We start from the raw sequence: 26546 nt of genomic DNA, 5'->3' as shown, positions 1-26546 counted from the left end.
GAGATCTTAACTTGACATTGTCCATGGTAGAATGAACCCAGTTGGGTATGGAGGCCAAGAGGTAGATCTGTTCTGTTAAGTCCCTGGTCTTTTATTTTGAAATATTAGTTTGTCTTTTATTTTAAAGTTTTGTTCTCATGTTATATCTAAAAATATGCATAGTACCAACCTCTTCACTGGCGACTACTGAGCTATGACGCCAAATGTGGGGGAAAATATAAATCCATTTCACGCTTTTCAGAGCATTTAAAACAACAAGAAATAAAACATCAGCTATTATGTGGTGAAATATTGGTGATTTATGAGTTATTTGCAAAAAAAAGTTTTTCTGCCTTTTAAAAAGGCCATCAATAGAAAAATATGCTTTTTAAAACCAGATGGTGTATCTACCGGCAGGGGCTAACTGAGCAATGCTAACCAGCCAACCTTAGGCGATTTCTGGACTCAAGTCCAGTATTTCAGTCTATAGTCTAGTCAAATCACGTTATGTTTATAATTGTGTTTTCATAGTCTTCATGTCATGCGGTTGGTTTGGCATTTTTTAGTCTAGTCTAATCTAGATCAGGGATTCTCAACTTTTTCCTGTAGAGTTTGGCTCCAACCTTGGTTAAAACTCACCGGCCTGTAACATTCTAGTAATCCTGAAGACCTTGATTAGCTTGTTCAGGTGTGTTGGATTCGGGTTGTGCAGGAAAGTGGACCTCGAGGGCCAGAGTTGAGAACCCCTGGTCTAGATGTACAATCGACTACACCTAGAATGGTTTATTCTAGTTTATTCTAGTCTAGCTGAATCATGTCTATGCTTATAGTTAAGTCATGTTTTCATCATTAAATCTTCATGTTCACATCATTATTTGGGTTTCGGGCTTTAAAGAAAAAAAAATTACACCTTATTTCGAATAAAACTGGATTTTGTCATGTTCATGTAGCCTGGGAAAACCCAGACAACTTCCGGCAAATTTAGATTTGCTCAGAAAGTTAGTCTGGCAAAGAGCTCATTCACGCCCATTTCCAATCCGTCGAAATCGAGGCACCATTTAGAAACGTTGGGGCGGGCTTTACACGATGACGACAGCGCTGGGATTTTGAAGCAGATTTTGTAGCCTACATTACAAAGATGGATGCCGCCGTCGAACATCACTCGTTCGAATTAGCTATCGCGTCTGTTTTTAGCGATTTGAACGTTTCCTTTTTGTTAAAAACCGAGCAAAGAACAACACTCGGAGATGTTTCTCCGCCGCTCTACGTCATCTCCTTCATCGCTCTGATTGGTTTTAGGTCTATCCGCGACGTCCGTTGGTGACGCCCCTCTGGAAATGATTTGTCTATGACGCTTTGCCAGACCATAACTCAGTTACAACTGAGAATGGTCTGGTTTTAACCAGGCTAATGTTCATGAGCTCTTGCATTAAATTTGAGTGGACATCTTACCTTGATGAGTAAGGGCTTCTTTTGCCCATGGCCAGGTGGCGACTCCAGCAAGCTCCTCGCGTGCTGAATTATTAGCAAAGAACACGTTGAGCATGTCTGAACTGCTCAGATGAAGCAGCTCCTTCAGTTCCTTTATGCTCAGATAAGCCCTGTAACAGAGATATTGACACACAGTCAAACCACGTAGCATAGAAAATAAGTTATTTTTAAGAGAAGTGTCATAAACATGAATGAACAGCATGAAAGACATTGGCCAAAGGAGAACCGGGCCCCAACTGAGTCTGGCTTCTCCCAAGGTTTTTTTGTTTTTTGTTTTTTTTTCTCCTGATGTAAGGTTCCTTGCAACTATGCCTTACTTATGGGGGCTCTTAATATTCAGTAATATTTTTTATTTGATTGCACTGGCGTTATTGAATGAGAGCCAAACATTATCTCAATTGAGCAAGATGATGTCACAACCATTTTCTGCAGGGCAGCTCAAAAACTCCTCTTATGATTGATAATTGATGCACAGTTATTGAACTCTACATTGGCAACACTGAACTGACTTCTGATGAATAATGAGACTATCTTTTTTAGAGCTGCTTTACAGCAGAATTAAATTATTTTTGAAACATTGATTATTATTTAAAGTTATTAAAAAATCTAAGTTATTCACTTTTTCTTTGAAAGATTGAGACTGTCAAATCGAGATTTAAAAGGGACAGACAATTTAAAATTTTACTTAACGTTTTTCAACGACACCTTTAGTTATATGGTACAGGCCATCAGAAGTATAATCAACTGGAATTTGAAAGAGAACAAACATAAAATTTTCTGCGGTACGATGTGATACACGGTACGTGTTTTTAAATTTGCCTCTTGACTTTTATTAGCAGTTTTAAAAACAACAGTCGTTAAAAAATCACTTTATGTCACAATGATTAGAGATTATAATTGTTCGAACTGGTTATGGCGCATGAAACGACTACCCTCTTTTTCATTCTACTCCCAGCTGTGTTGAATCGCCATAGAGGGGCTTTGATGTGTGATGTGTGATGTGAACTTATTTTTACTTTGGAATATGTCACATGTAATTTTTCTCTTTTGCTTTCATAGCTGCTTAAGCCTTTGCACCTCATATCATTGACCCGTTGGTTTGAAGAGGTCTGGTTTCTTAATGCCCTTTGGATCATTCTAAAGGGTCGAGCCTATTAGCTGAACCACCTACTGTTTCTTGGACCCGTTCCATGCGAGAATAAACCAAGCATCATACTTCTGACGTCGTTTTTTATTAAACAAGCAAAGGCAGAGCCAATCTTTTTGAGTGCTCCAGTTGCCTATATGGCTAATTCAGCAAAATAATTACAATGATTTAACTATTTATATTCACATTTAAAGGTGAACGATCTTTTCCAGATGTGATCTGGAAAATAAGTGCTACAAATATGTTTTGGACCACAATTTTTTGTTCAGTGAATCATTGTTGATAGAAAAGTCAATCAGATGCAGAATATTGGAAATAAAACAGGTTTAGCAAAAGTGAAGGTTGCACATTATGACAGGTGATTTATTCTATTTTTTTATTCTTAGTCAATCACTTTGCAAAAAAATCATGTTCTTAATCAGTATTTTCTTTTTGTTTTTTAATCAAATCTTTTCATCTTTTTGATTTATACTGAAATAAAATAGTTGCCAAAGGGGTAAGAAAAATACATGTAATTTGAAAAACATTCTCTGAAAAGTTATGTTTTATTATTACGTTATTGGTTTTATTAGCAATTTATCTTCTCAAGAAATGTTATCTTGTTTATTCATTAGAAAGCACAAAAATGCTGATTAGGAGAAGATCAAGACAAAATATGATTGGGAGAAGATGAAGAAAAACTTTTTTTTGCAGTTACAATTCTGTGATTTATCATTTCTATGTATTTCAGTGTTTTTCTAAAACCTTCCTGACTTACATTTGAATGTTTAGACTAAATATTCAACATCATGGACATCAGTGGCGCTTGCAGCTGTACGCACTGTGCGTACCATGAGAAGGCGCTAAGTAATGCCGTTTCTATTATTTACATATTTTTAAAATTGATTATTAATCTATCTGTGTACACTCATGACATATAGCTTGTTTTCATATGACGTCACGCCACTGCGTTGCCATGTCGCGAAATGCAAATGGAGGGCAGGAAGTGATTTGCTGTATTTAGAAAGCGCTATAACAAACTCAAAATGCCTATGTTTTGCGTCTTTTATGGTTGCTTAAATCGATCAAACCACGAGGAGTTTTTATCGTGTACCAAAAGTTGTTGTTCATAAGGGGGGAAAATGCAAGAAACCTACGTCTGCGGTCGGGAGGAGCCGAATGGGAAAATGCCCGTGTGTGCAGTGATAACTTCATCAAAGTTGAGTTAATACAACTTATATGGCTATGTTTGTGTAACGTGTAACATTTACAAACTTTGTAAAGTCAAAGTATGTCTGTAAGACGAGGTAGTTGCTGATATCTACCGCCCCGATGGCAGGAAAATCTTTCAATTCAGTTGAAAAATCGCTACTCTTCATAACGCAAGGATCACGTCCAACATATGTTTGATTTTTTTTTTATATCTTTCCCTTGTAATAGCGTGTAAAGTAGTACAGTACGGACTTTCCTCCATCTCGTCCATTGCGCTCTTCACTCCCTGCCCTCCATCTGAATTCTGCGCGTCATCATAATCACGTGACTGAAACCCAGCTATTGAGAAAGCAAGAGAGAATGAGAATAAATAAAGGTGTGTGTTTGTGTGTTGTAAAGTCAGATGTGTGTACAGGTCCTTCTCAAAAAATTAGCATATTGTGATAAAGTTCATTATTTTACATAATGTGATAAAAATTTAACTTTCATATATTTTAGATTCATTGCACACCAACTGAAATATTTCAGGTCTTTTATTGTTTTAATACTGATGATTTTGGCATACAGCTCATGAAAACCCAAAATTCCTGTCTCAAAAAATTAGCATATTTCATCCGACCAATAAAAGAAGTGTTTTTAATAAAATAAAATAAAAAGTCAACCTTCAAATAATTATGTTCAGTTATGCACTCAATAGTCAATACTTGGTCGGGAATCCTTTTGCAGAAATGACTGCTTCAATGCGGCGTGGCATGGAGGCAATCAGCCTGTGGCACTGCTGAGGTGTTATGGAGGCCCAGGATGCTTCGATAGCGGCCTTAAGCTCATCCAGAGTGTTGGGTCTTGCGTCTCTCAACTTTCTCTTCACAATATCCCACAGATTCTCTATGGGGTTCAGGTAAGGAGAGTTGGCAGGCCAATTGAGCACAGTAATACCATGGTCAGTAAACCATTTACCAGTGGTTTTGGCACTGTGAGCAGGTGCCAGGTCGTGCTGAAAAATGAAATCTTCATCTCCATAAAGCTTTTCTGCAGATGGAAGCATGAAGTGCTCCAAAATCTCCTGATACCTAGCTGCATTGACCCTGCCCTTGATAAAACACAGTGCACCAACACCAGCAGCTGACATGGCACCCCAGACCATCACTGACTGTGGGTATTTGACACTGGACTTCAGGCATTTTGGCATTTCCTTCTCCCCAGTCTTCCTCCAGACTCTGGCACCTTGATTTCCGAATGACATGCAAAACTGAGCAACAGTCCAGTGCTGCTTCTCTGTAGCCCAGGTCAGGCGCTTCTGCCGCTGTTTCTGGTTCAAAAGTGGCTTGACCTGGGGAATGCGGCACCTGTAGCAATTTCCTGCACACGCCTGTGCACGGTGGCTCTGGATGTTTCTACTCCAGACTCAGTCCACTGCTTCCGCAGGTCCCCCAAGGTCTGGAATCGGTCCTTCTCCACAATCTTCCTCAGGGTCCGGTCACCTCTTCTCGTTGTGCAGTGTTTTTTGCCACACTTTTTCCTTCCCACAGACTTCCCACTGAGGTGCCTTGATACAGCACTCTGGGAACAGCCTATTTGTTCAGAAATTTCTTTCTGTCTTACCCTCTTGCTTGAGGGTGTCAATGATGGCCTTCTGGACAGCAAACAGGTCGGCAGTCTTACCCATGATTGCGGTTTTGAGTAATGAAACAGGCTGGGAGTTTTTAAAAGCCTCAGGAATCTTTTGCAGGTGTTTAGAGTTAATTAGTTGATTCAGATGATTAGGTTAATAGCTCGTTTAGAGACCCTTTTCATGATATGCTAATTTTTTGAGACAGGAATTTTGGGTTTTCATGAGCTGTATGCCAAAATCATCAGTATTAAAACAATAAAAGACCTAAAATATTTCAGTTGGTGTGCAATGAATCTAAAATATATAAAAGTTTATTTTTTATCATTACATTATGGAAAATAATTAACTTTATCACAATATGCTAATTTTTTTAGAAGGACCTGTATGTGTGTGCAGTGGTGGGGGATGGGTGAAAAGAAATCTGATTGGCTACTTTAGTTTTGTTTAATTGGCGCTTTTTCCACACACGGACAATGACATTACAGATAGTTAACGTTAAAACCCAGGCTCAAAATGAGTAAACAATTTCTAAAACAGCTAAACTTGATTGAAACATTTGCAAAAAGGCATACAATATTGAGTATAGGGATGGAAAAATTAAGATTTTTCCAAATCTTTGAAGCTTTTTCCAAATCTTTGAAGCTTTTTCCAAATCTTTGAACCTTTCTCTGATTGTTTCGGGAAAAGATTCGAAGCATCAAGAGTGTCGAAAACAGTGGCATCTTGTGGCAAAAAATGGTGCTTTAAATATTTTATGGTTTTTTTTATACTGTTTATATGGCAGAATCTATGATAATGTGATGGGCTATATATAAAAAATGTTGGTAAATGGACTTGAACTTACAAACCCGAAGAGTATGGTCTGGGTTCAAACATTCACATCACGTGAAAGAGGTGAGAAAGAAAGTAGAGGGGGGATAAACATGAGCATGGGCAGAATTTCCAATTCCCTGTTCTCCCTTCCCAAAATGACAACAACTCTCTTATCTCTCTAGCCGTCTAGCTGACGCTTAAGTCATTACAATGACAGATCTGAAATCATTGAACTGAATCAATGTGTGGTTTAAACAAATCTACAGTAAACATAAGTAAGAAGCAACAGTATAGGAGGAAGTTGGTAAAGGATTATGACGAGAGGTTAAATAATAAAGTATATGTATAAGAGCATATCAAATATAAGCTGTGTGCTCACAATGACACAGATTTAAGTCCGGCCTGCGTCCTATCTACTTTCTACACTGTCTTATCAGATGTAAAGACAAAAATGCTATTAAAAAAGTACAAACATTTGTAACCTAGATGCATTGACTTGATGCGTTAAATTGACATTCCTTGTGGAAAGATGACGAATTGCGTAGAAGAGGAAACAAAATGCACATAGAATTCACTGCAGTTATCCAAAGTCACAATGAGTCAAGTTAAGTGTGTAATTTATCAACAAATACTACTGGTTTAATCAATTACCAAACATTTTAAATCGAGTCAAAACATCACTTTTGTAGTTTTAAGCAACAAATCACATTTTACAGTGTGAGAGGCTGAAGCAAATATTATTTCTACTGGCTTCAATAATCAGTTGTTGTTGTTTTTTCAAACAACACTCAGACTCAAGCCTCACATAAACAAATACTTCCTCCATGCCCGGACATTAGTGGTTAACTAATAACTTTAAGCTGTGAGTGCTGACGGTATTTACCAGTCCAGCCTTTCAATATGTTTAAGGAAGAACATAATCGAATCAATTGTGATGAATTTTCTTACCAAAAAAAACCCCAAAGAAAACATGTTGTCCGTTTTTCCCTAAGCTTTCGCACAGGGGAATCTAATACTAACCACAAAAGCAACTGATGCCACAAAAATGCTTTTTCAGGGAACAAACACAATATGACAAAAACAACAGCAAATGAAAATGTCAGCACAGTCCTCTGAGCAATCATATTTGTCAGGGAGACTAGAGTTGGTCGGCTCCACGGATTGACTGGCACAGGGTTTATTTGGGTTCTGCCACAAAAATGAATTTGCCCTCTTTACCTTCACTCATTGATTCTGTTGAGACATTACAAGGTCAAAGCCTAGTGAGGTGAGGACAACTGTCCATTTTTTTCCGGTCAAAACTAAATTTTAAATGATTGAATGTTATATATTGTATATACAAAATTTTCTATAATAAACATAAATAAATAAATAAATGTGGGCATAGATCGCATGCAGAAATATGAATATAATAAAAAATATTAAAGTATTAATATTAAATAAAGAATAATTCTGAACATATACCTTTCAAAAGTTTTTGAAACAAGTCTCTTGTGCTCACCAAGGCTGCATTTATTTGATAAAAAAATAGAGTAAATCAGTAATATTGTCAAATATAATTACAATAAAGTAAAATATTTTCAAATATAGTTTATTCCTGTGATGGTAAAGCTGTATTTTCAGCATCATTACTCCAGTCTTCAGTGTCATGTGATCCTTCAGAAATCATTCTAATATGCAAATTTGGAGAAAAGGTAACACTTTAGAATAAGGTTCATTTATTCAACATTATTAACTAACATGAACTAACCATGAGAAATACATTTGTTACAGTATTTGTTAATCTTTGTTAATGTTTGTTAATACAAATCCAGCTGTTCATTGTTTGTTCATGTTAGTTCACAGTGCATTAACTAATGGTAACAAGATTTTAATAAAGTATTAGTAAATGTTGAAATTAACATTAACAAAGATTAACAAATGCTGAAGAAGTATTGTTCATTCTTAGTTCATGTTAACTAATGTAGTTAACAAATGAACCTTATTGTAAAATGTTACCGGAGAAAAATTAATTTCTCATTATCAATGTTGAAAAGTTGTGCTGCTTAATATTTTTGAGTAAACCAAAAGAACAGCATTTATTTAAAAGGTATATATTTTTTGTAACATTATAAAAGTCTTTATTGTAACTATTAATGAATTTAATTAAAATACTTGCTGAATAATCTTTTTTATTTATTTACTTTTAAATCTCACTGACCCCAAACTTTTATGAATGGCACTATATACATAATTATACTTTTATAATCATTTTATATTGTATAATTTTACAAAACATAAACTTTAAAATGATTTATGAAATATTTTGACATTGAAAATGACTTAAGATATTGGGTTAATGTTCATTTCACCAGAGACTTGTGCCAACAAACCCCAGTCTCCCCTAATTCCTGTGCTATTAGCAGAACTAATGGAACAGAAAAAAATCATAAAAATACTGCCCCTTTCGCCTTGCCCCGTCCTCCATTTTTCATGTCCTCCAATGTGTCAGACCACTCAAACAAAGCAAAGTTTTAAAAGCACTTGTTTACACTTTCTGAGTGTTTCCGGGGGTTAACACTTCAGAGAAGTGGGTTTACTGTGCACGAAACTTGGATAGAATAATGTATTTTAAGGAAAGAAAAAAAACTACACAGTTCACCTTATAGGTGGACACAATCCTTTTGAATAACACAGAGCAAAAGAAAAAAAACTAAAACCGTTATATTGAAACAGGTAGTTTCAAAACCACCAATCCACATATCTTGCAGCAGAATGAATAAAGAAATAAATACATCATAAATCGCTAAAATTGCTAAGCATCTATCAAATAATTACTAAAGAGAAGAGATATCAGGTACTTCAGTTCTATTGGCTTAAATGTCTGACCTAAAATGTCTTTGCTTTCTTCTCGTTCCATTTCTGGAGCTTGCCAAAAAGCACCTGGTGGTTCCCCTGTGCTTTTTCTCTCTGCTTCAACAACAAATTTGAGTACTGACAGCCATTGGCAGGTACTCGAGCTTTACTGCCCAGCATTAGATACCTGGGCTATAACTCACACAGCAAAGCATTAAAATCCCAGACCTCCACATAAAAAGCACGCTATACAATTGCCATCAAAATGTCATCCCTGCATTAATTCTCTGCAAACTCTGGACCGCTGCCTTAGCGATACGCGCTTCCAGCATGGTAAGGAAAGACCTATCTAAGGGCTTAGTCTATGAGTCCAAGGCTAATCCGGTCCCATTGGCTATTAGCATTTCTACTTATTGACACATCATATTTAGAGGAAAATAAGTCCAGTGAATGAACCTTTGCTTTTTGAATATGGAGTGCCAAGGACAGCATGCTCCAGGTCACCACTATTACAAAATGTTGGCCTATAGTATTAAGGAGGTCTTAAATTCCCTGATGAAATCTATCTTTTAGCATTCCTATTCATCTTAATAGCAGTTGCTCGGCTGGCACAGGAACGAAGGAAAATTACATCATGCTAATGTCCCAAGCCCTTCACTAGTGACTATCCTGATCTGTGAGAAAGGAAAAACTATCTATTTCACACTTGTAAGAGCCTTTCAAAACAAAACTGTGAAATGGTAAAACAATGAAATATTAGCGATAAATCAATACAGTTCAAAAGTTTGTGGTCGGTTTTTTAGTAACCGTAATTTTAAAGAAAAATCTTATGCCCACCAGATTACATTTATTTAAAGGTGCAATGTGTAATAATTTTGAGTATCTATTAACAGAAATGCAATATGACATCCATAACTATGTTTTCAGAGGTGTATAAATAACTTACATAATAAACCATAATGTTTTTATTACCTTAGAATGAGACATTTATATCTACATAACCGCGGGCACCCCCTTCTATGAAGGTCGACATATTGTGACGTCATGTTTCTACAGTAGCCGAACGCGAACAAACACCGCTACAGACCGCGTTTAGAAAGAGAAGCCGCAGAAACCTAGAAGCTAGCCATAAACACCGTGAGTAGTGACTTTTCCCTTGTCAGTGGTGTAAAATATGTAGTTGGACTGTTTCATGTAACTTAGTTCTTCTCCCTCGCTGTGTTATGGCTTTGCTATGTGGGGATAAATGTGCTGGTTACGTTCGTGAGACAGCTGATTAGTAGGCTACTCTTGTCATTGACCGTAAAACAGTACAGGAATCACCAACCCGTCGATCGCGGTCGACAAGTCGATCTTGGAAGCATTTTAAGTCGATCGCGAAGAGTTTTCAAAATCAGAGAAAAAAGCCGATTGTGTGTAGTAAATGGTGTCTAGGGGATGCGGAGGCGCGAGCGCTGTTACAATCATGTCATTTTTGCCGCGCGCACCTTTGGGCTCATATCATACGGACGCGTCGAGTTTAAACAAGGCTTTACGCTTTAACCAGCTCAGCCACAGTAACAACTCATATTTAGCTAGCTAAACTTTTACTACCCTGTTAGAAAACATATATAGTTGCATAGTTTCATGTGGTTCTTCTCCCTCGCTGTATTATGGGTTTGCTATGTGGGGAGAAATGTGCTGGTTACGTTTGTGAGACAATCAGCTGATTACTATTATTATATTATATATTAAGACCCTTGATCCTCCCCTGACTATGGCTTTGTAAACTTTATCCATGATGTGGTTTATAATGGACTGTGGTACAGAAACAGTGACAATGTTACACACTCTTGGCTTACTCTAGCTATTCTCTGCTGTCTCCAGACGACAATATGTTTGTCCCGTTTTAGCCACCGTAGCTTCTTCGGAAGGGAGGGGTGAGCAGTGGGCTGAGCCCTTAGTGCAAACTCGCAACGGAACCGCTAGATGTCGCTAAAAATCACACACTGCACCTTTAAGCAAAAATACAGCGAAAATAGTAATATTGTGAAATATTATTACAATTTCAAATGCTATAATTCCTGTAATGGTCAATTTAAACGACTGGAGTAATCAACCATTACTCCAGTCTTGTCCTTGCTGAATAAATGTATTCATTTCTTTAAAAATAAAATAAAAAAACCTTACTGACTCCAAACTTTGAAATGGTATGTTGCTTATTAATAGAATATGGAAGCTTGTTTCCGCCACAGAATAAAACATTTTAAAGGGGTCTTATAATGCCATTTTTGTACAAGTTAATATGAATGTTTAGGGTCTACATGAAAACTTTGTAATATACTTTTATTAAAAATTCTCATTAGTATTGTAAGAAAACATTCATTTTACCTGGTCAAAAATGTACTCGGTTACCTAACGTAACCTCGGTTCTCTCTAGAGAGGGAACGAGTATTGCGTAAGTTTAGCTTCCAGTTTAGATATAATCGCAGTAAAGTTCATCTTTGCTCAAGTCAAGTCAAGTCAAGTCAAAGTTTATTTATATAGCACTTTTTAAAAACAACAAGCGTTTAGCAAAGTGCTGTACACAAACATACTTATGCAATCAAACCAACATGCTCGAGATATTGAAGCCAAAATTATCCTTAATTTTGTATATATTGTCAACGCAGTGCAGCAGCTGCAGACCTAGAGCAGGCTGTCTAGCATGCTCATTGGCTGCCTTGCGGCAACTGCAGCAACCTACCAGTGAGCCTGGCGTGACGTCACGCCCAATGGTGGCGCTTCGCGCCCACTACGCATCACAGCCCGCGCAAAGGGGTGTGGCTTAGCGTATAAAAGCGGGGCTCAGAGGCTGCTTCCCTGGTTTTCATGATCTGAAGCGAAAATCGCTCGAGGCGCTAGCACGGCCGGTTACGCAATACTCGTTCCCTCTCTAGAGAGAACCGAGGTTACGTTAGGTAACCGAGTACGTTCTCTTACGAGAGGTTCTCTCGTATTGCGTAAGTTTAGCTTACGCTACGGGAACACTTTGTCAACGCCTCTTGTGGAATGAGCCCTGATGCCCAGAGGGCATTGCAGACCTTTTGACGCGTAGGTAGCAGAAATCGCGTCCACTATCCATCTGGATAGGGACTGTTTCGAGGCGGCGAGACCTTTGGTGCGTCCGCCAAACGAAACGAAGAGCTGCTCGGAGCGTCTGAAGGGGGCGGAGCGCATAACGTAAGCTCTCAGTGCCCTGACAGGGCAGAGGAGGCTGTCGCTGCTCACGCTGTCAGATGCTGGCAGAGCCGACAGAGAAATGACCTGCGCTCTGAAGGGAGTGCCAATCACCTTCAGGACATAACCATGTCTCGGTTTGAGTATGACTTTAGAGTCATTCGGGCCAAACTCAAGGCACGCTGCGCTAACAGATAGCGCGTGTAAGTCCCCCACACGTTTAACTGATGACAGAGCCAAAAGAAAAACGGTTTTGAGCGAGAGGTATTTTAGATTCGTTGAATCTAATGGTTCGAAGGGATGCATCTTTAGGGCCTCTAGGACCACGGAGAGATCCCAAATAGGAACCGAAGGTGGGCGCGGAGGGTTCATCCTTCTGGCTCCTCTCAAGAAGCCGATGACCAGCTCATTCCTTCCTAGCGACCGGCCTTGCTTCGACTCAGCGAAGGCTGCGACGGCCGCCACGTAAACTTTGAGCGTGGATGGGGACCTGCCCTTATCCAGCAGCTCTTGAAGGAAACTGAGCACCTGCGAAACCTCCCCCCTTTCTGGGGTCCAGATTTTTGTCGGTGCACCATTTGGAGAACACAGACCATTTAGACGCATATAGCCGTCTCGTAGAGGGGGCTCTAGATTGCGTGATCGTGTTCATAACTCCTTCTGGCAGGATAACGGGTATCCGTTGATCAACCACACATGCAGAGACCAGCGCTCTGGGTGGGGATGCCAGATCGAGCCGCAGGCTTGAGAGAGGAGGTTCCTCCTCACCGGAATCGGCCACGGGGCTGTGCGTGACAGCAGTGTTAGTTCGCGCTGAAGAGAATCGATTCCCTGATTCTCTTGATTACCTGTGGTAACATAGAGATCGGAGTGAAGGCATATAGCGGGCGGCTGGGCCAGAGTTGGGCCAGCGCATCCTCGTTCTTTGAAAAGAACACTGGGCAATGAGCGTTGTCCTTTGACACGAATAGGTCGACTTCCACTCTGCCAAAGAGGCGCCATAACAGCTGGACTGTTTGGGGGTGTAAAGACCACTCCCCGGGGGGAATATTGTCCCTGGACAATCTGTCCGGTCCTTCGTTCAGGATCCCTGGCACGTGCGTCGCTCTCAGCGAGCGCAGGAAGCACTGGGTCCAAACGAGGAGGCGTTCTGCCAGATCGCAGAGGCTCCTGGATCTGACACCGCCCTGGCGGTTCAGGTAGGACACAACCGACATGTTGTCCGAGCGGACTAGAACGTGTTGGTCCTGTATGAACGGGAGGAAGCGCTTCAGCGCGTTCTCGACCGCCAGCATCTCCAGACAGTTTATGTGAAGGCGTTTTTCTTGGTCTGACCACAGGCCAAAGACCGGTCTGCCCTCGAAAAGGCCGCCCCAACCTGAGTTGGAGGCGTCTGTCGAGATGATTTTCCGGTGGGAAATCGCTCCCATTGTCACCCTCTGCTGGTACCAATTGGCCGCTAACCAGGGCTGCAGAGCTGAAATGCAGCTCTGAGATTTCCTGATCTGCTTGTAGCCACGCGTCCACCCCTAACGGGGTACGCGGGCGTTCAACCAGCGTTGTAGCGGGCGCATGCGCAGTAAGCCCAGCTGAAGCACTGCTGCAGCTGAGGCCATACAGCCCAGCATCCTCTGAAATTTTTTCAGGGAGGCGGTTCTGCCCTTCTGGAAAGATGCGGCTAGGTGTCGAACACGGCGCACGCTCTCTGTCGACAGCTGAGCCTTCATAGCCACGGAGTCCAGTTCCATCCCTAAAAAGGAGATTGACTGGCTGGGCCGTAATGAGCTCTTGGTCCAGTTGACCGTGAGGCCCAATCTTTCCAAGTGACTGAGAAGCATAGTTCTGTGAGATACGAACTCTATCTCTGACTGTGCTAGAATCAACGGCATCTGCAGAACGGCCATAGAGTGCAGGGCGGAAGCAGCCTGTCCGGCGGCGGAGAAGGCGCGGCCGACGAGAGCTGACGTGGTCCTGCAGGCTTTAGAGGGGAGCGCAGACTTTGAGCGCCATCCAGAGGAGGGCGGGCAAAGGTGCACTGCTACCGCTTCTTCCACTTGGGGGATGGAGACATACCCCCTCTCGGTGGCGCCATCCACGTAGGAGATCGTCGCGGAGATACTGGTGTGGAGCCTCGCGGAGAAAGGTGCATTCCACGATTTAGAGAGTTCGGCGTGGAGCTCCGGCAGAAAAGGAGTAGGCCTTGAAGCCGGTGGCTGATGGCGGCGCTGAACAAAACAGCCGTCCAGGCGGCGGCCTTCACCAAACTTACGCAATACGAGAGAACCTCTCGTAAGAGAACAGCTCTGTTTTCAGCACGCCGTTTCAGTGCATATGCCTTTAAATGATAATGAGCTTCGCTCACTTTGCCCCTCTGTTCTTTGAGGCGTTTTGACACAATGCACATGGAGTGTTGCCTTGACAACAGTTGAGGGTATATTTTGGAGAGAGAATGTCAGCGGGAGTCTCTGAGGACACATCTGTGCAATCATATCAGTTTGTAATATTACCGGAGTCGGACCCGGAACAAGATGACGGCCGCAAAGAAGTTCGACAATTAAGGCATGAACAGGACGTTTCTGAATGGTTGGTTAACGTAATGTCACTTTGATCTATTTTTGTATGCACTGGCAGGGTAACTAGTGGGATACGAATGCTATGTGTTTACTGATGTATGCCTTAGTTCATTGACAGATTGACGTTACACACTAATGGTCATGAAAAACTTTTTTCCGCGATTTGCAAAGATTAATATAAAGGCTTATAAAACTTTACACTCACTTCTTCTGGAGGTGCAGAGGTAACATAAATAGTTGTTTCACCCCTAGTACTAGAAAAATCACGATAGCAGTGCAGGGGTGGTAGCGAAATCACTTTTTTCAGCTCATGAAGTTACTAACCCCCTAAAATAAATTCCGTTTTTGAAATCTAGTGTATATCTGGTTTAGGCTAATGCTAGGGATATTGTCAATATTCTATAATATGGTGCTTGGTATCATTGGAAAGGGGACCTTTTAGGCTTTCATTTAAGCCCAGTACTGAATCTGTCTGACAAACACAGAGGTCACATGACTTCTTTAAACCAGAAATAACACACATTTTTTCACAATTTCCGCCTAAACTGTATGCTTTCTTTTATCCCTGTGGCATGAAAGAAAACCAGGGACACAAAACTCAACAACTTCAATACTCAAGGCACTCTGATGACTCAGAAAATGTATAACATACCCATAATATTTATTTGTGAGAGCCTTAAATTAGACTTGTGCAGCCAGCACAAGTCTTCAAAATAGAATAGAGCCAATAGAATGGACAAAATGGATGGAGACCTATTAGTTGTAAAAGTCAATAAAGAAACAGGTTGTAAAGTGAATATCACCATACAGAAGTTCATATTTGATCCACTGAACATATTTCTGCCCATCGAACATTTACTTTCTAAACATTGACTCCTGATGTAGGTGAACATATTTCTGGCCAAAGGGTCCAGGTATTTTAATATACAATCTCATAGACTCCTTCTGAAGATAAATCAGCCAGACATTAGTCCATATTTGACCTACTGAACATATTTCTGGTCAAAGGGTCAAAACGTAACACTGTATATTATCATAGATTATTTCTAATGTTACCTCATATAGTCAATATGTCCATAAATAGTCCATATTTGACCAACTGAACATATGAGCAAAGAGTCCTCAAAAGGCAATGCAAAACAGGATAATAGATCCTGTATGCAATGCAACAACAACTGTTATATCTTCAATACACAATGGAATGAGTTAGTTATTGTTTGCATTGTAATGCAACTAGTGCATATCTTATGTAATTCTTCAATGCATACCGTTAGATGGGCAATGCTTTGCAACGGCACTTACTGTTTTGTCTTTAGTGCACAACGGAATGAGTTAGTTATGCTATGCATTGTAAAGCAATAAGCTCATTAATCTTTTTTCGTCAGTACACAAATGAATAAGTTTGTTGTTGCAAATGAATAAGTTTGTTGTTGCAATAAAGCAAGTATGTATGTGCTTTATTGCAATGCATACAACAACAAACTTATTCATTTGTTTCTTTATGTTTATCTTATGTCATGAAAACTTATGTTTTCTCTTTGTTTAAGCTTATGTTTATCTTTAATGCCCAACGTTCGTGCAATGCAAAGCAACACTGTAAATGTTGCTTTGCAACATTGTGTGTGCAAATGTGTTGCACACACACACACAGCTGGGGTTAGGTGTCTTGCTCATGGACACCTCGACACTTGGTCAGGTGGAACAGGGGATTGAACCACCAACCTTCCGGTTTGTAGACAACCTACATGAACCACTGAGCCACTGCCGCCCCTACAGAACATTGCAATGTTCTCTTCGTGCACAACGGAATAAGGCAGTTGTTCTATGCATTGTTATGCAACAGCTCATGCTATGATTTCTCTCAATCAGTACAGGAATTAATGTTAGTTGTAGTGAACAATGCAATGCAAAACACAAACGTGTTTTCTTTTCATTGCACAGAGCAATTAGTTAGAGCAATGCAATGCAACAGTACGTACTCTTCAATGTACGTCGGAATAAGTTAATTATTGTATTCATTGTAAAGCAAGAGCTCATGTAATGTTTTATCGTCAGTACACAAATAAATAAGTTAGTTGTTGGATGCAATGCAATGCGAAAGCACATGTTATGGGTTTATTTTTTCATTGCAGGTCAGAAGTCAGATCTTTTATGCAATCAAATGTAAAAGCACAAGCTTTATCTTTTAGTGCACTGCGGAATGAGTTAATTCTTGCATTTTGAGTTAATTCTTGCATTTCAATTATTCTATGTAAATGTAATTTTGTATGTTATTCTCCAATGCACAACATTAGCTCGTCTGTGCAGTGCAATGCAATGCTAGCCTGGTTAAAACCAGACCATTCTCAGTTGTAACTGAGTAAGGGTCTGGCAAAGCTTCATAGACAAATCATTTCCAAAGGGGCGTCCCCAACGGACATCGCTCAAATGCCTCTGGGCGCAATTGGATAGACCTAAAACCAATCAGAGCGATGAAGGAGATGACGTATGCAGACTTTTGCCGAATCCAGTCGGTAAGACAGCGATAACATCTTTTTTAGATATGAAGGCTTTTAACGAAAAGGAACATTTTAAATCGCTTAAAACAGACGCGATAGATGATTCGAATGAGTGATGTTCCACGGCGGCATCCATCCATCCATCCATTCTACAAAATCTGCTTTACCGTCGCTGCGCTGTCGTCATTGTGTAAAGCCCGCCCCAACGTTTCTGATTGGTGCCTCGATTTCGACGGATTAGAAATGGGCTTGAATGAGCTCTTTGCCAGACTACTTGCAGAGCAAATCTAAATTTGCCGGAAGTTGTCTGGGTTTTTCCAGGCTAATGCAATGCTTCATTACACATCAGAATGAGGTAGTTCTTTCTATGCATTGTAATGCAACATCTTGTAATGTTTTTTCCGTCAGTACACAAATTAATAAGTTAGTTATTGTATGCAACGCAATGTGAAAGCACATATGTTAATTGGTTTGTTCATTGCACAAGTACGAGGAACAAGTTAGATGCAAAGGAATGCAATAGCAAAAGAAAATAGGTCTTCAATGCACGGCGGAATGAGTTAGTTCTTATGCATTAATACAACAAGTGCATAGCTTATATATTATTCTCAAATGCACAAAGTTAGATTGTGTGTACAATGCAACAGCTCACATGTTATCTTTTCGTTGCACAACGAAATTAGGCCGTTTTTCTATGCATTGTAATGCAACAGCTAAATGAAATTATTTACCTTCAACACACAATTGAATAAGTTAGTTATTGTATGCAATGCGAATGTGTCCTGTTTTCTTTTCATGGCATAGAGGAATAAGTTAGATATTTAATGCATTGCATTTCAACAGCAAAAATTATATCTCTAAAATGCACATCGGAATGTGTTAGTTATTGTATGCATTGCAAAAGCAAAAATGTTATCTCTTCAATGCACAGCGTAATGAGCAATTACTGTATGCATTGCAATGCAACATGTGCATAATTATATGTTATTCTTCAATGCACAATGTTAGATCTTTTATGCAAAAGGACACATGTTATCTGTTCAATGCAGAACGGAATGAGCTAATTACTGTATGCATTGCAACAAGCGCATAGACTTACAGGTTACACCTTAGTATGTTATATGTTATGTTATATGCTTCAATGCACACCGCTAGATCGTGTGCGCAATGCAATGGCAACAGCGAATGAGTTTTTTTTTTCATAATGCAAAAATCGAATGCAATGATTTCACTTCAATACACAAATGAATTAGTTAGTTGCAGCATGCAATGCAATGCAAAAGCACTTGTGTTTCTTATTGCACAGAGGAATACGTTAGATTGTGTGTGCAAAGCAAATGCAACAGCACAAATGTTACCTCTTTAATGCCCAACGAAATGAGTTATTTCTGGTATGCATTCCAATGCAACAAGCGCATAGCCTTATGTTATTCTTCAATGCCCACCGTTAGATCCTGTGTGCAATGCAATGCAACAGCGAATGAGGGGTTTTTTTGTAATGAAAAAGCTAATGCAATGATTTCACTTGAATACATGAATGAATAAGTTGCAGCATGCAATGCAATGCCAAATCACATATGTGTTTCTTATTGCACAGAGGAAAAAGTTAAAACTTGTATGCAATGCACAGCACATGTGTTATCTCTTCAATAAACAAAGGAATGAGATAGTTATTGCAATGGAAAAACTAAATAGCTAATGTTCCTCTTCAGTGCAAACCTTAGATCGTATGTGCAATGCAATGCAAAAGCTCATATGTTTTGTGTTTTCTGTCCATTGCACGGGTGTACAAGTTAGATATTTTATGCAATGCAATGCAAAAGCACAGATGTTATCTCTTCAATGCTTAACGAAATGATTTAATTACTGTATGCATTGCATTGCAACATGTCCATAGTTATATGCAATGCAAAACGTTAGATCGTGAGTGCAATACAATTCAACAGCGTATTTTTTGTAATACAAAAAAGCTAATGCAACGATTCAATACACAAATGAATAAGTTTGCAATGCGTGTATGTTATATGTTGTCTTTTCATTTCACAGAGGAATAAGATAAAACTTTTATGCAATGCAATGCAACAGCACTAAATGTTATCTCTTCAATAAACAACAGAATGAGATAGTTCTTGTTGAAGTGCACTGCAAAAAGTAGCATATATGTTATTCTTCAATGCACAACGTTAGATTGTATGTGCAATGCAATGCAACAGCACAAATTTAACCTTTTTTTTTGTTTTTTTGTAATGCAAAAAGCTAATGCAATGATTCACTTCAATACATAAATGAATAAGTCAGTTGCAGCATTAGGTCGATGCTTCAATGCTCTTCAAGATAGTTCTTGTATGAAGTGCAATGCAAAAAGTAGCATATAGTAGCAATGCAACAGCTAAATTTCAATGCAAATTCAAGCTCTTCAATTTCAAGCTCTATAATGCACAACGGAATGAGTTATTTCTGGTATGCAAGGCAATGCACCAAGTGCATAGCCTTAAATGTTATTCTTCAATGCACACCATTAGATCGTGTGTGTAATGCAATGCAACAGCGAATGAGTTTTTTTGTAATGCAAAAAGCTAATGCAATGATTTTACTTTCAATACATAAGTTATGTAGAATAAGTTAGTTGCAGCATGCAATGCAATGCAAAAGCACATATGTGCTTCTTATTGCACAGAGGAATAAGTTAGATCGTTATATCATCCAGACATTAGTCCATATTTGACCTACTGAACATATTTCTGGCGAGAGACTATTTGATCTTGAACTTTCTACACATACTCAATGACTCCTTCTGATGTTACACCAGATACCAACATAGTGTCGGCCCAGATTCGCCCCACATCTGGTACATATGGATTCCACAGTTATGCTGCTATGTTGCTGTCTGGGACATCAGGCATGCAGTAGTCCATATGTGACATACTGAATATATTTAGGGGTAAAGAGTTCTCGATCTTGAACTATCTACACACCAAGCTTACATTAGCTACTATTCCCCACCAATTCATAAGAGAAAAAGTATTTTGTACTTATATTTAATACCCCTGGAACTCAATGGAAGTTGACTGAAGATGGCATAGTTGGTAGTGTTGTTATAACCAGTCAACTGAACCAACAATCTTTTCACAAAACTGACAAAACCTTGTCAAACTGTCAAAATCCATCAACATTCCGTGCATGAGCTACTTTCTGACATTCTAACTGAAAGTGGGTGAATATCAAAATACATGATAGAAACATTTTGTTAAACCACTTACAAGTGTTATGTTGACAACACTATTGAAACAATTACTTTTTATTACAACTGTACATTAATAATAGGCCATTTGGCCCTGGACTAATAGGGTATTATATTTGTCCATTCTATTGGCTCTATTCTATTTTGAAGACTTGTGCTGGCTGCACAGTGCACAAGTCTAATTTAAGGCTCTCACAAATATATAGTATGGGTATATTATACACTTTCTGAGTCATCAGAGTGCCTTGAGTATTGAAGTTGTTGAGTTTTGTGTCCCTAGTTTTCTTTCATGCCACAGGGATAAAAGAAAGCATACAGTTTAGGCGGAAATTGTGAAAAAATGTGTGTTATTTCTGGTTTAAAGAAGTCATGTGACCTCTGTGTTTGTCAGACAGATTCAGTACTGGGCTTAAATGAAAGCCTAAAAGGTCCCCTTTCCAATGATACTAAGCACCATATTATAGAATATTGACAATATCCCTAGCATTAGCCTAAACCAGATATACACCAGATTTCAAAAACGGAATTTATTTTAGGGGGTTAGTAACTTCATGAGCTGAAAAAAGTGATTTCGCTACCACCCCTGCACTGCTATCGTGATTTTTCTAGTACTAGGGGTGTATACCTTGCCAAAAATCACTATGAGACTTTGTCCCCCCAGACGATACCGATGGACCAAATTTGGGGCTAACTCAGAATTGCAAGTTTATATTTTACAATTCTGACTTTATAGCACGCAATTGCCACTTTATTTCATGCAATTCTATCTTTATAAGACAATTGCGACTATATATCACGCAATTCTGACTTTATAACTCGCAATTACGACTTTATATCTCACAACTCTGACTTTATAACACACAATTGCGACTTTGTATCACGCAATTCTGACTTTATGACTTGCAATTGCGACTTTATATCACGCAATTCTGAAGTCAGAATTGCGAGATAGAAAGTCGCAATAGCCTTTTTTATTTTTTATTCTGTGGTGGAAACAAGCCTTCATATTATAATAATAATAACTTATAATATTATTTAGTCAAAATACCTAACTACTTTTGAATGACTGAAAGATAGATGCTTTTTTTGCCTGCAGAGTGTGTAGTTGCATCATCTACCACCATCTAACAGGCCATGCTAACCAGTTAAGCCTTGTAAAAAAAACAGCGTTGACATGGCGTTCAACTGATTTATTATCCAAAGATTCTTTGCCTGTGGATTTTGGCTATAAACTTGATGTCCTCTATAAAAGTGTCCCAGGGCCAATCTACCAAATGAGTGTATCTCAGACCACCATCCAATGGTATCATTGGGGCCCTATTTATCTCTATAGGAACCCTTCAGGAACAGAAAGGCATACCTTGAAGAAAGCTTGTTCTCAAGCAACCATAAAATGACAACAGCTGGAGGCTGAGACACTAGGTCTATGCACACTGAGCCTGGGACAACACTTCCCAGACTGCATATGGAATTTTGATGCAACTTTATCCTGCTACAAGATTCAGACTGAATATGATTAAACATTTGTGTGATCATTTATGTATACAATACAAAACAATACAGTGCAGTCTGCACTTATTAAAGGTAGGAAAGTTAAAATGATGCATTTATTACCATATATCTTACATTATATATGATATCCAATTGAATAATCTAATCCCCTAAATGGTTCGCTCAAAATCTTATTTTTAAGTATTAAAACGTTTAAAACACGTATAAAAAAAGTATTTTCTGCTTGCATAGAATAGATAGAAGATCTTAATAGATCACATTTTTAGGATTACGCTGTAGTGCGACTTGGTGAACATTTTATATGTAGCATTAGAAAAATGAAAGACTCTATGACAAGCCATCAAACAATCTGTACGGGAGCAAAACTGTCCTGCCTTTCACAATGAATAGAGCCGAGACCTCTGGTTTTGTTGTTTAGCCACATTAAGCGTATACTTTGGCTCAGTTCTACATCCAAGTTTTGCATGCTTTTTAAAGCTATTCCAGAAGGCTGATTTGTATGCTTTGCATGTTGAGTAATACAAAATGCTCTGACAATCTTGAAAAAGAAAAAAAGAAAACACTATTTCACAATAAGACACTTTGGTTTCCTTTTTCCTGATGCTGCTATGAGAACATTTAACAAGCACATAACTTTTTTCAATTTTTTGAACTAAAAAACTCAGCGAGGGATAGGGAATGCTTTCAATCATTTTGTCTTGGCCTCTAAGGCCTAGAACTTAAATTCAAGCAGTTTGGTAGGAATATAGAGTAAGGATATATAAATGTACATCGTTGATGTAATGATATGGTAGTTGACTACGGTACCTGAATCGATTTCAATAGAGGCAATCATTCAGTCAAATATCATCCTGAGGGTTTAATGCTAGAAAGATTTTGCAATCCTTGAATTAGGACCAAAACATGAACCATCTTGCACATACCACTAAAATTATGCCTGGGTTCAGGTTGCCAAAGTGGAACCATATTGAAGCACAAGCTTACCTCTGAGGAGACTCTGGATCAAAGCAGGTCTTTGCGACATCTGTGACCTCAGGGTCACAGCAATCACCATCATCGTAATCATAGTGAATACTGTTGCACTCTGGGTTGCAGACTCCATCTCTCCGCTTCCAGTTGTAGCAAGGCCCCATGCGCAAGCAGTCACCCCCATCGTGGCCCGTGAGAGGATGGTCGCACTCGGGATCACATTGGCGGTTTCCCACATTTGCAATGTGGCAGTTGCTGAGGACGAAGCGCCGTTGGAGAGAAGAGTTGTAGACGCTGTAAATGCTGAGTTCCAGTGTGATATTATAAGGACGGAAGGCGTCTTCCAAGGCTTGGTGTTGGAGCTGGATCTGCTGCAGAGAGACTGTTGGGTCAGTGCCGTCATCCTTACAGATATTCACGATGCGGTAACGTAGGCGCTTCTCGGCGCGCAGCTGCCAACGCTGGTTATAACTGAGGGCGACGTCGGCGTTGTCACACACAGTCACGCCGCATGGAGGCACCAGAAATGGAGACACAAGCTGTCTTTCTGGGATGGGAAGAGCCACAATGACCGGGTTGTGACGGTCTTTGTAGGGCGCCCACTGATTCTCGACCTCTGAGAAATCTGCCCACTGGGACAGGAGGGGAGATTGTCTCTCTGCATGGGGTTGGTGACCTTTAAGTGCTTGGTGAGTGCGCGCATAACCCCATAGCGTGACACCTCCCAAATGCCCGCGAAAACTGTGCTCATGATCAGACTGGTCCCCGCCGAGCAGAAACAACCGACAGGCCTTGATGTAGGGGCTGTACAGGTCACCTGACTGTTCGCTGCTCTCGCTGACCTTGGAGTTGTCTACGTACAGCGCCATCTTGTGGCCGTCATAACTGACCACCACATGAGTCCAGCTGTTGGGCTGGTAGCGCTGGTGTCCGACAATAGTGGTGGATTTGAGCGCACGATCCGTGCGAAGGGAGAAGAAAAACCTGCCATCTTTTCTTCCTGTAGGATCTGCCGCTCGAATACCGACAGACCAGCCTTTTTCGCTCAACGGATACGAGCAGTTGTCAAACACGCCTAGAAGAAAAAAAATCAATGAACAGAAATGTACGTTAGCTTCATCAAGCACAGAGTAATTGTCATTTAATTATCTGAAGAGTTTAAGAGTTTAAGTCATTTCCATTCAACAAATCCACTGATATTCCCAGCTGCCTTTCATAAGGAGCAGTCACATCTGGCCGACAGATGTTGCCATCGAAGGACAGAGAGAGGTCAGGGAAACCCTTCACCCTCCCAACAACACACGCACATGCGAGCACATACACACTTGGGTGTATTATTCCCTGCAAACAGGGGAACGAGAGATGGGCAGCTTTAAACAAAATATCCTGAGGGACGTGGACCACACTGAAATTTTATTCATTGGAAAAGCCTGCCGATGTGTGTGCGGAGCTCCTGCGTGTGACAACATCTCCTAATTTCAGTGTGTATCAGCCCTGAAGTCGTGAATTTGAAGATAAACCTTTCCAGAGTACAATCCACTTGGATGCTACTACACTTTCAAAGCTCAGGTTCTTATCTTACTGTTTTTATAGTGTCTGTCTCCCACTAAATAAAGTAGTAGTACAGACTGCCCCGGAGTGCTGAGTTTGGCTTGAGACAAAGTGTGCTAAAGAAATACTTTTTTTTGTAACCTTGTATGAGTGATGGCTTCGATAAGATAAGTGTTTATAAGAGACAGAGAAAAAGTTAATGTTTTTGAATAGTATCACTTATTAGCGAAAGAAAAGTTAGCGCTGAAACGATCACTTCCAGTAAAGCCTTTGAACGCTCATTTGGCAGAGTGAGTGATTTTTTTTTTTACTGGCTTTATAACAATAGATTCGTCCACTGATTGTTAAAAGAAAGCTATTGACCTCAGAAGGAGCTGGAGTGAATGTTCACATGACGTGATGACGAATATGTCAAAGTGAAATAATGCAATCTTAACAATAGCAAGATGGTAGAAACCCTCATTTATTTAAGAGGTTTGTGAGATTTGACGTCTTTGGGGAATACTGATTTTATCCAAGTGGTAGATAATTTTAAAATGGAATATCTAATGCTCTCTTTGAGGTCTGATAGATGACTCATCAGTGTTAGAAACAGATGAATAATATTTGCACCCCTTTTTGTCTAAAAGCATGTTTTTTTGGCATCCATGGTAGAGGAAAAGCCTTGTGCAGGTTACAACCAGAGAACTCTGCGCTTTGTTCTTCTTACTGGGAACTAGTCTCAGAAGCACTTCCAGATATAATCATTTCCACATTGACCCTCCTCAGCAGCCATACAAAAATGCCCATTTACCTGATTATAAAAGCACCTTCTGTGATGTTCCACACCTTTTTTCCCCTTTTTTTTGGTAATCATAATATGTGCATTGAACGTCAACTCAGTTGCCTGTCAAAACCATCTATCATAAAACAGTTAAGGAAAACCTGGAACGCTGCCCTAAGCCTTAACAAGGAGAAGGCACAATAAGGTCCTCTATAGAAATGAAATAATAATAATTTCATAAATTTTAGTGATAGGTTTGCAATAACAAAAAATAAATATAAATAAAGCAATAATATATTTTCCTTATATTATCAAGTTAGGAATAATTGACCCCGACCCAATGAATTATTAGATAATATTAGATAATAATTATTTGTTCTAATAAATCAACAGACCGGAGTCAATTATTCCTCTTATACTATGGTGACCACACCTCACAACATTGTTTAGATTATGTATTTCAAGACATTTGTCAGGTTTTTGTCCTTAAATCATTCTTGTGTGTAAGACACATTTCTTACACATCTCATCCCACGCCTACAGTAAGAGCTACAGTATACTGGAGGATTGATCCATTGATAGAAGGCTAATGCCGTTATTAATGTCATTGTCCTGACATTTCATCCTACCCGCCAGATTGTCCTACCAGGGCTTGCTGTGCATGCCATGATGTACACATCAATATTTCGCCATTAAATAAATAAATAAATAAATATTTGCATTGTTTTAAGGGTAGGTTTAGGGTAGGGGTAGGCATGAATGTTAATAAAGCCTCAACCCACATGAACATGATGCTGGTAGCACAATCTGATTTTTTGCTGTCGAATTGTGCTACCTACTGTTTTAATTGAAGGTAACAAAATCTGACAAGGTAGGATGAACCAACATAACACCGTTATTAGAGAGAGAGAGAGAGAGAGAGAGAGAGAGAGAGAGAGAGAGAGAGAGAGAGAGAGAGAGAGAGAGAGAGAGAGAGAGAGAGAGAGAGAGAGAGAGAGAGAGAGAGAGAGAGAGAGAGAGAGAGAGAGAGAGAGAGAGAGAGAGAGAGAGAGAGAGAGAGAGTGAGTATGTGCTGTCCGTACACAATAAAATTTAATTTTGGGGCAAAAAAAAACATGGAAATAATTTGTTGTTTTTATTGTTTACTATATTTATTGGTTTTGGTTCTTTTGC

The 26546-nt window shown here is 39.5% G+C and overlaps 1 protein-coding gene across 1 annotated transcript in view; it reads right to left on the bottom strand.

The window, feature by feature from the left end:
- The window catches only part of pappa2 (pappalysin 2), a 105173-nt gene that overhangs the window by 75958 nt on the left and 2669 nt on the right, over positions 1-26546 (bottom strand). Inside the window, exons 2-3 of the mRNA XM_056239474.1 lie at positions 23075-24134; positions 1432-1580 (exon numbers count right to left, since the gene is read on the bottom strand). Of these exons, the coding sequence (XP_056095449.1) occupies positions 1432-1580; positions 23075-24134 (1209 nt within the window). The remainder of the gene's footprint in view (positions 1-1431; positions 1581-23074; positions 24135-26546) is intronic.

This window comes from Rhinichthys klamathensis, unplaced genomic scaffold (genome assembly GCF_029890125.1).
Source record: "Rhinichthys klamathensis goyatoka isolate OS25496 unplaced genomic scaffold, OSU_Roscu_1.1 h1tg000566l_1, whole genome shotgun sequence".
Lineage (NCBI taxonomy): Eukaryota > Metazoa > Chordata > Actinopteri > Cypriniformes > Leuciscidae > Rhinichthys > Rhinichthys klamathensis.
Note: the sequence above shows the minus strand (reverse complement) of the source record. Positions and strands in the feature narration are given on the sequence as shown.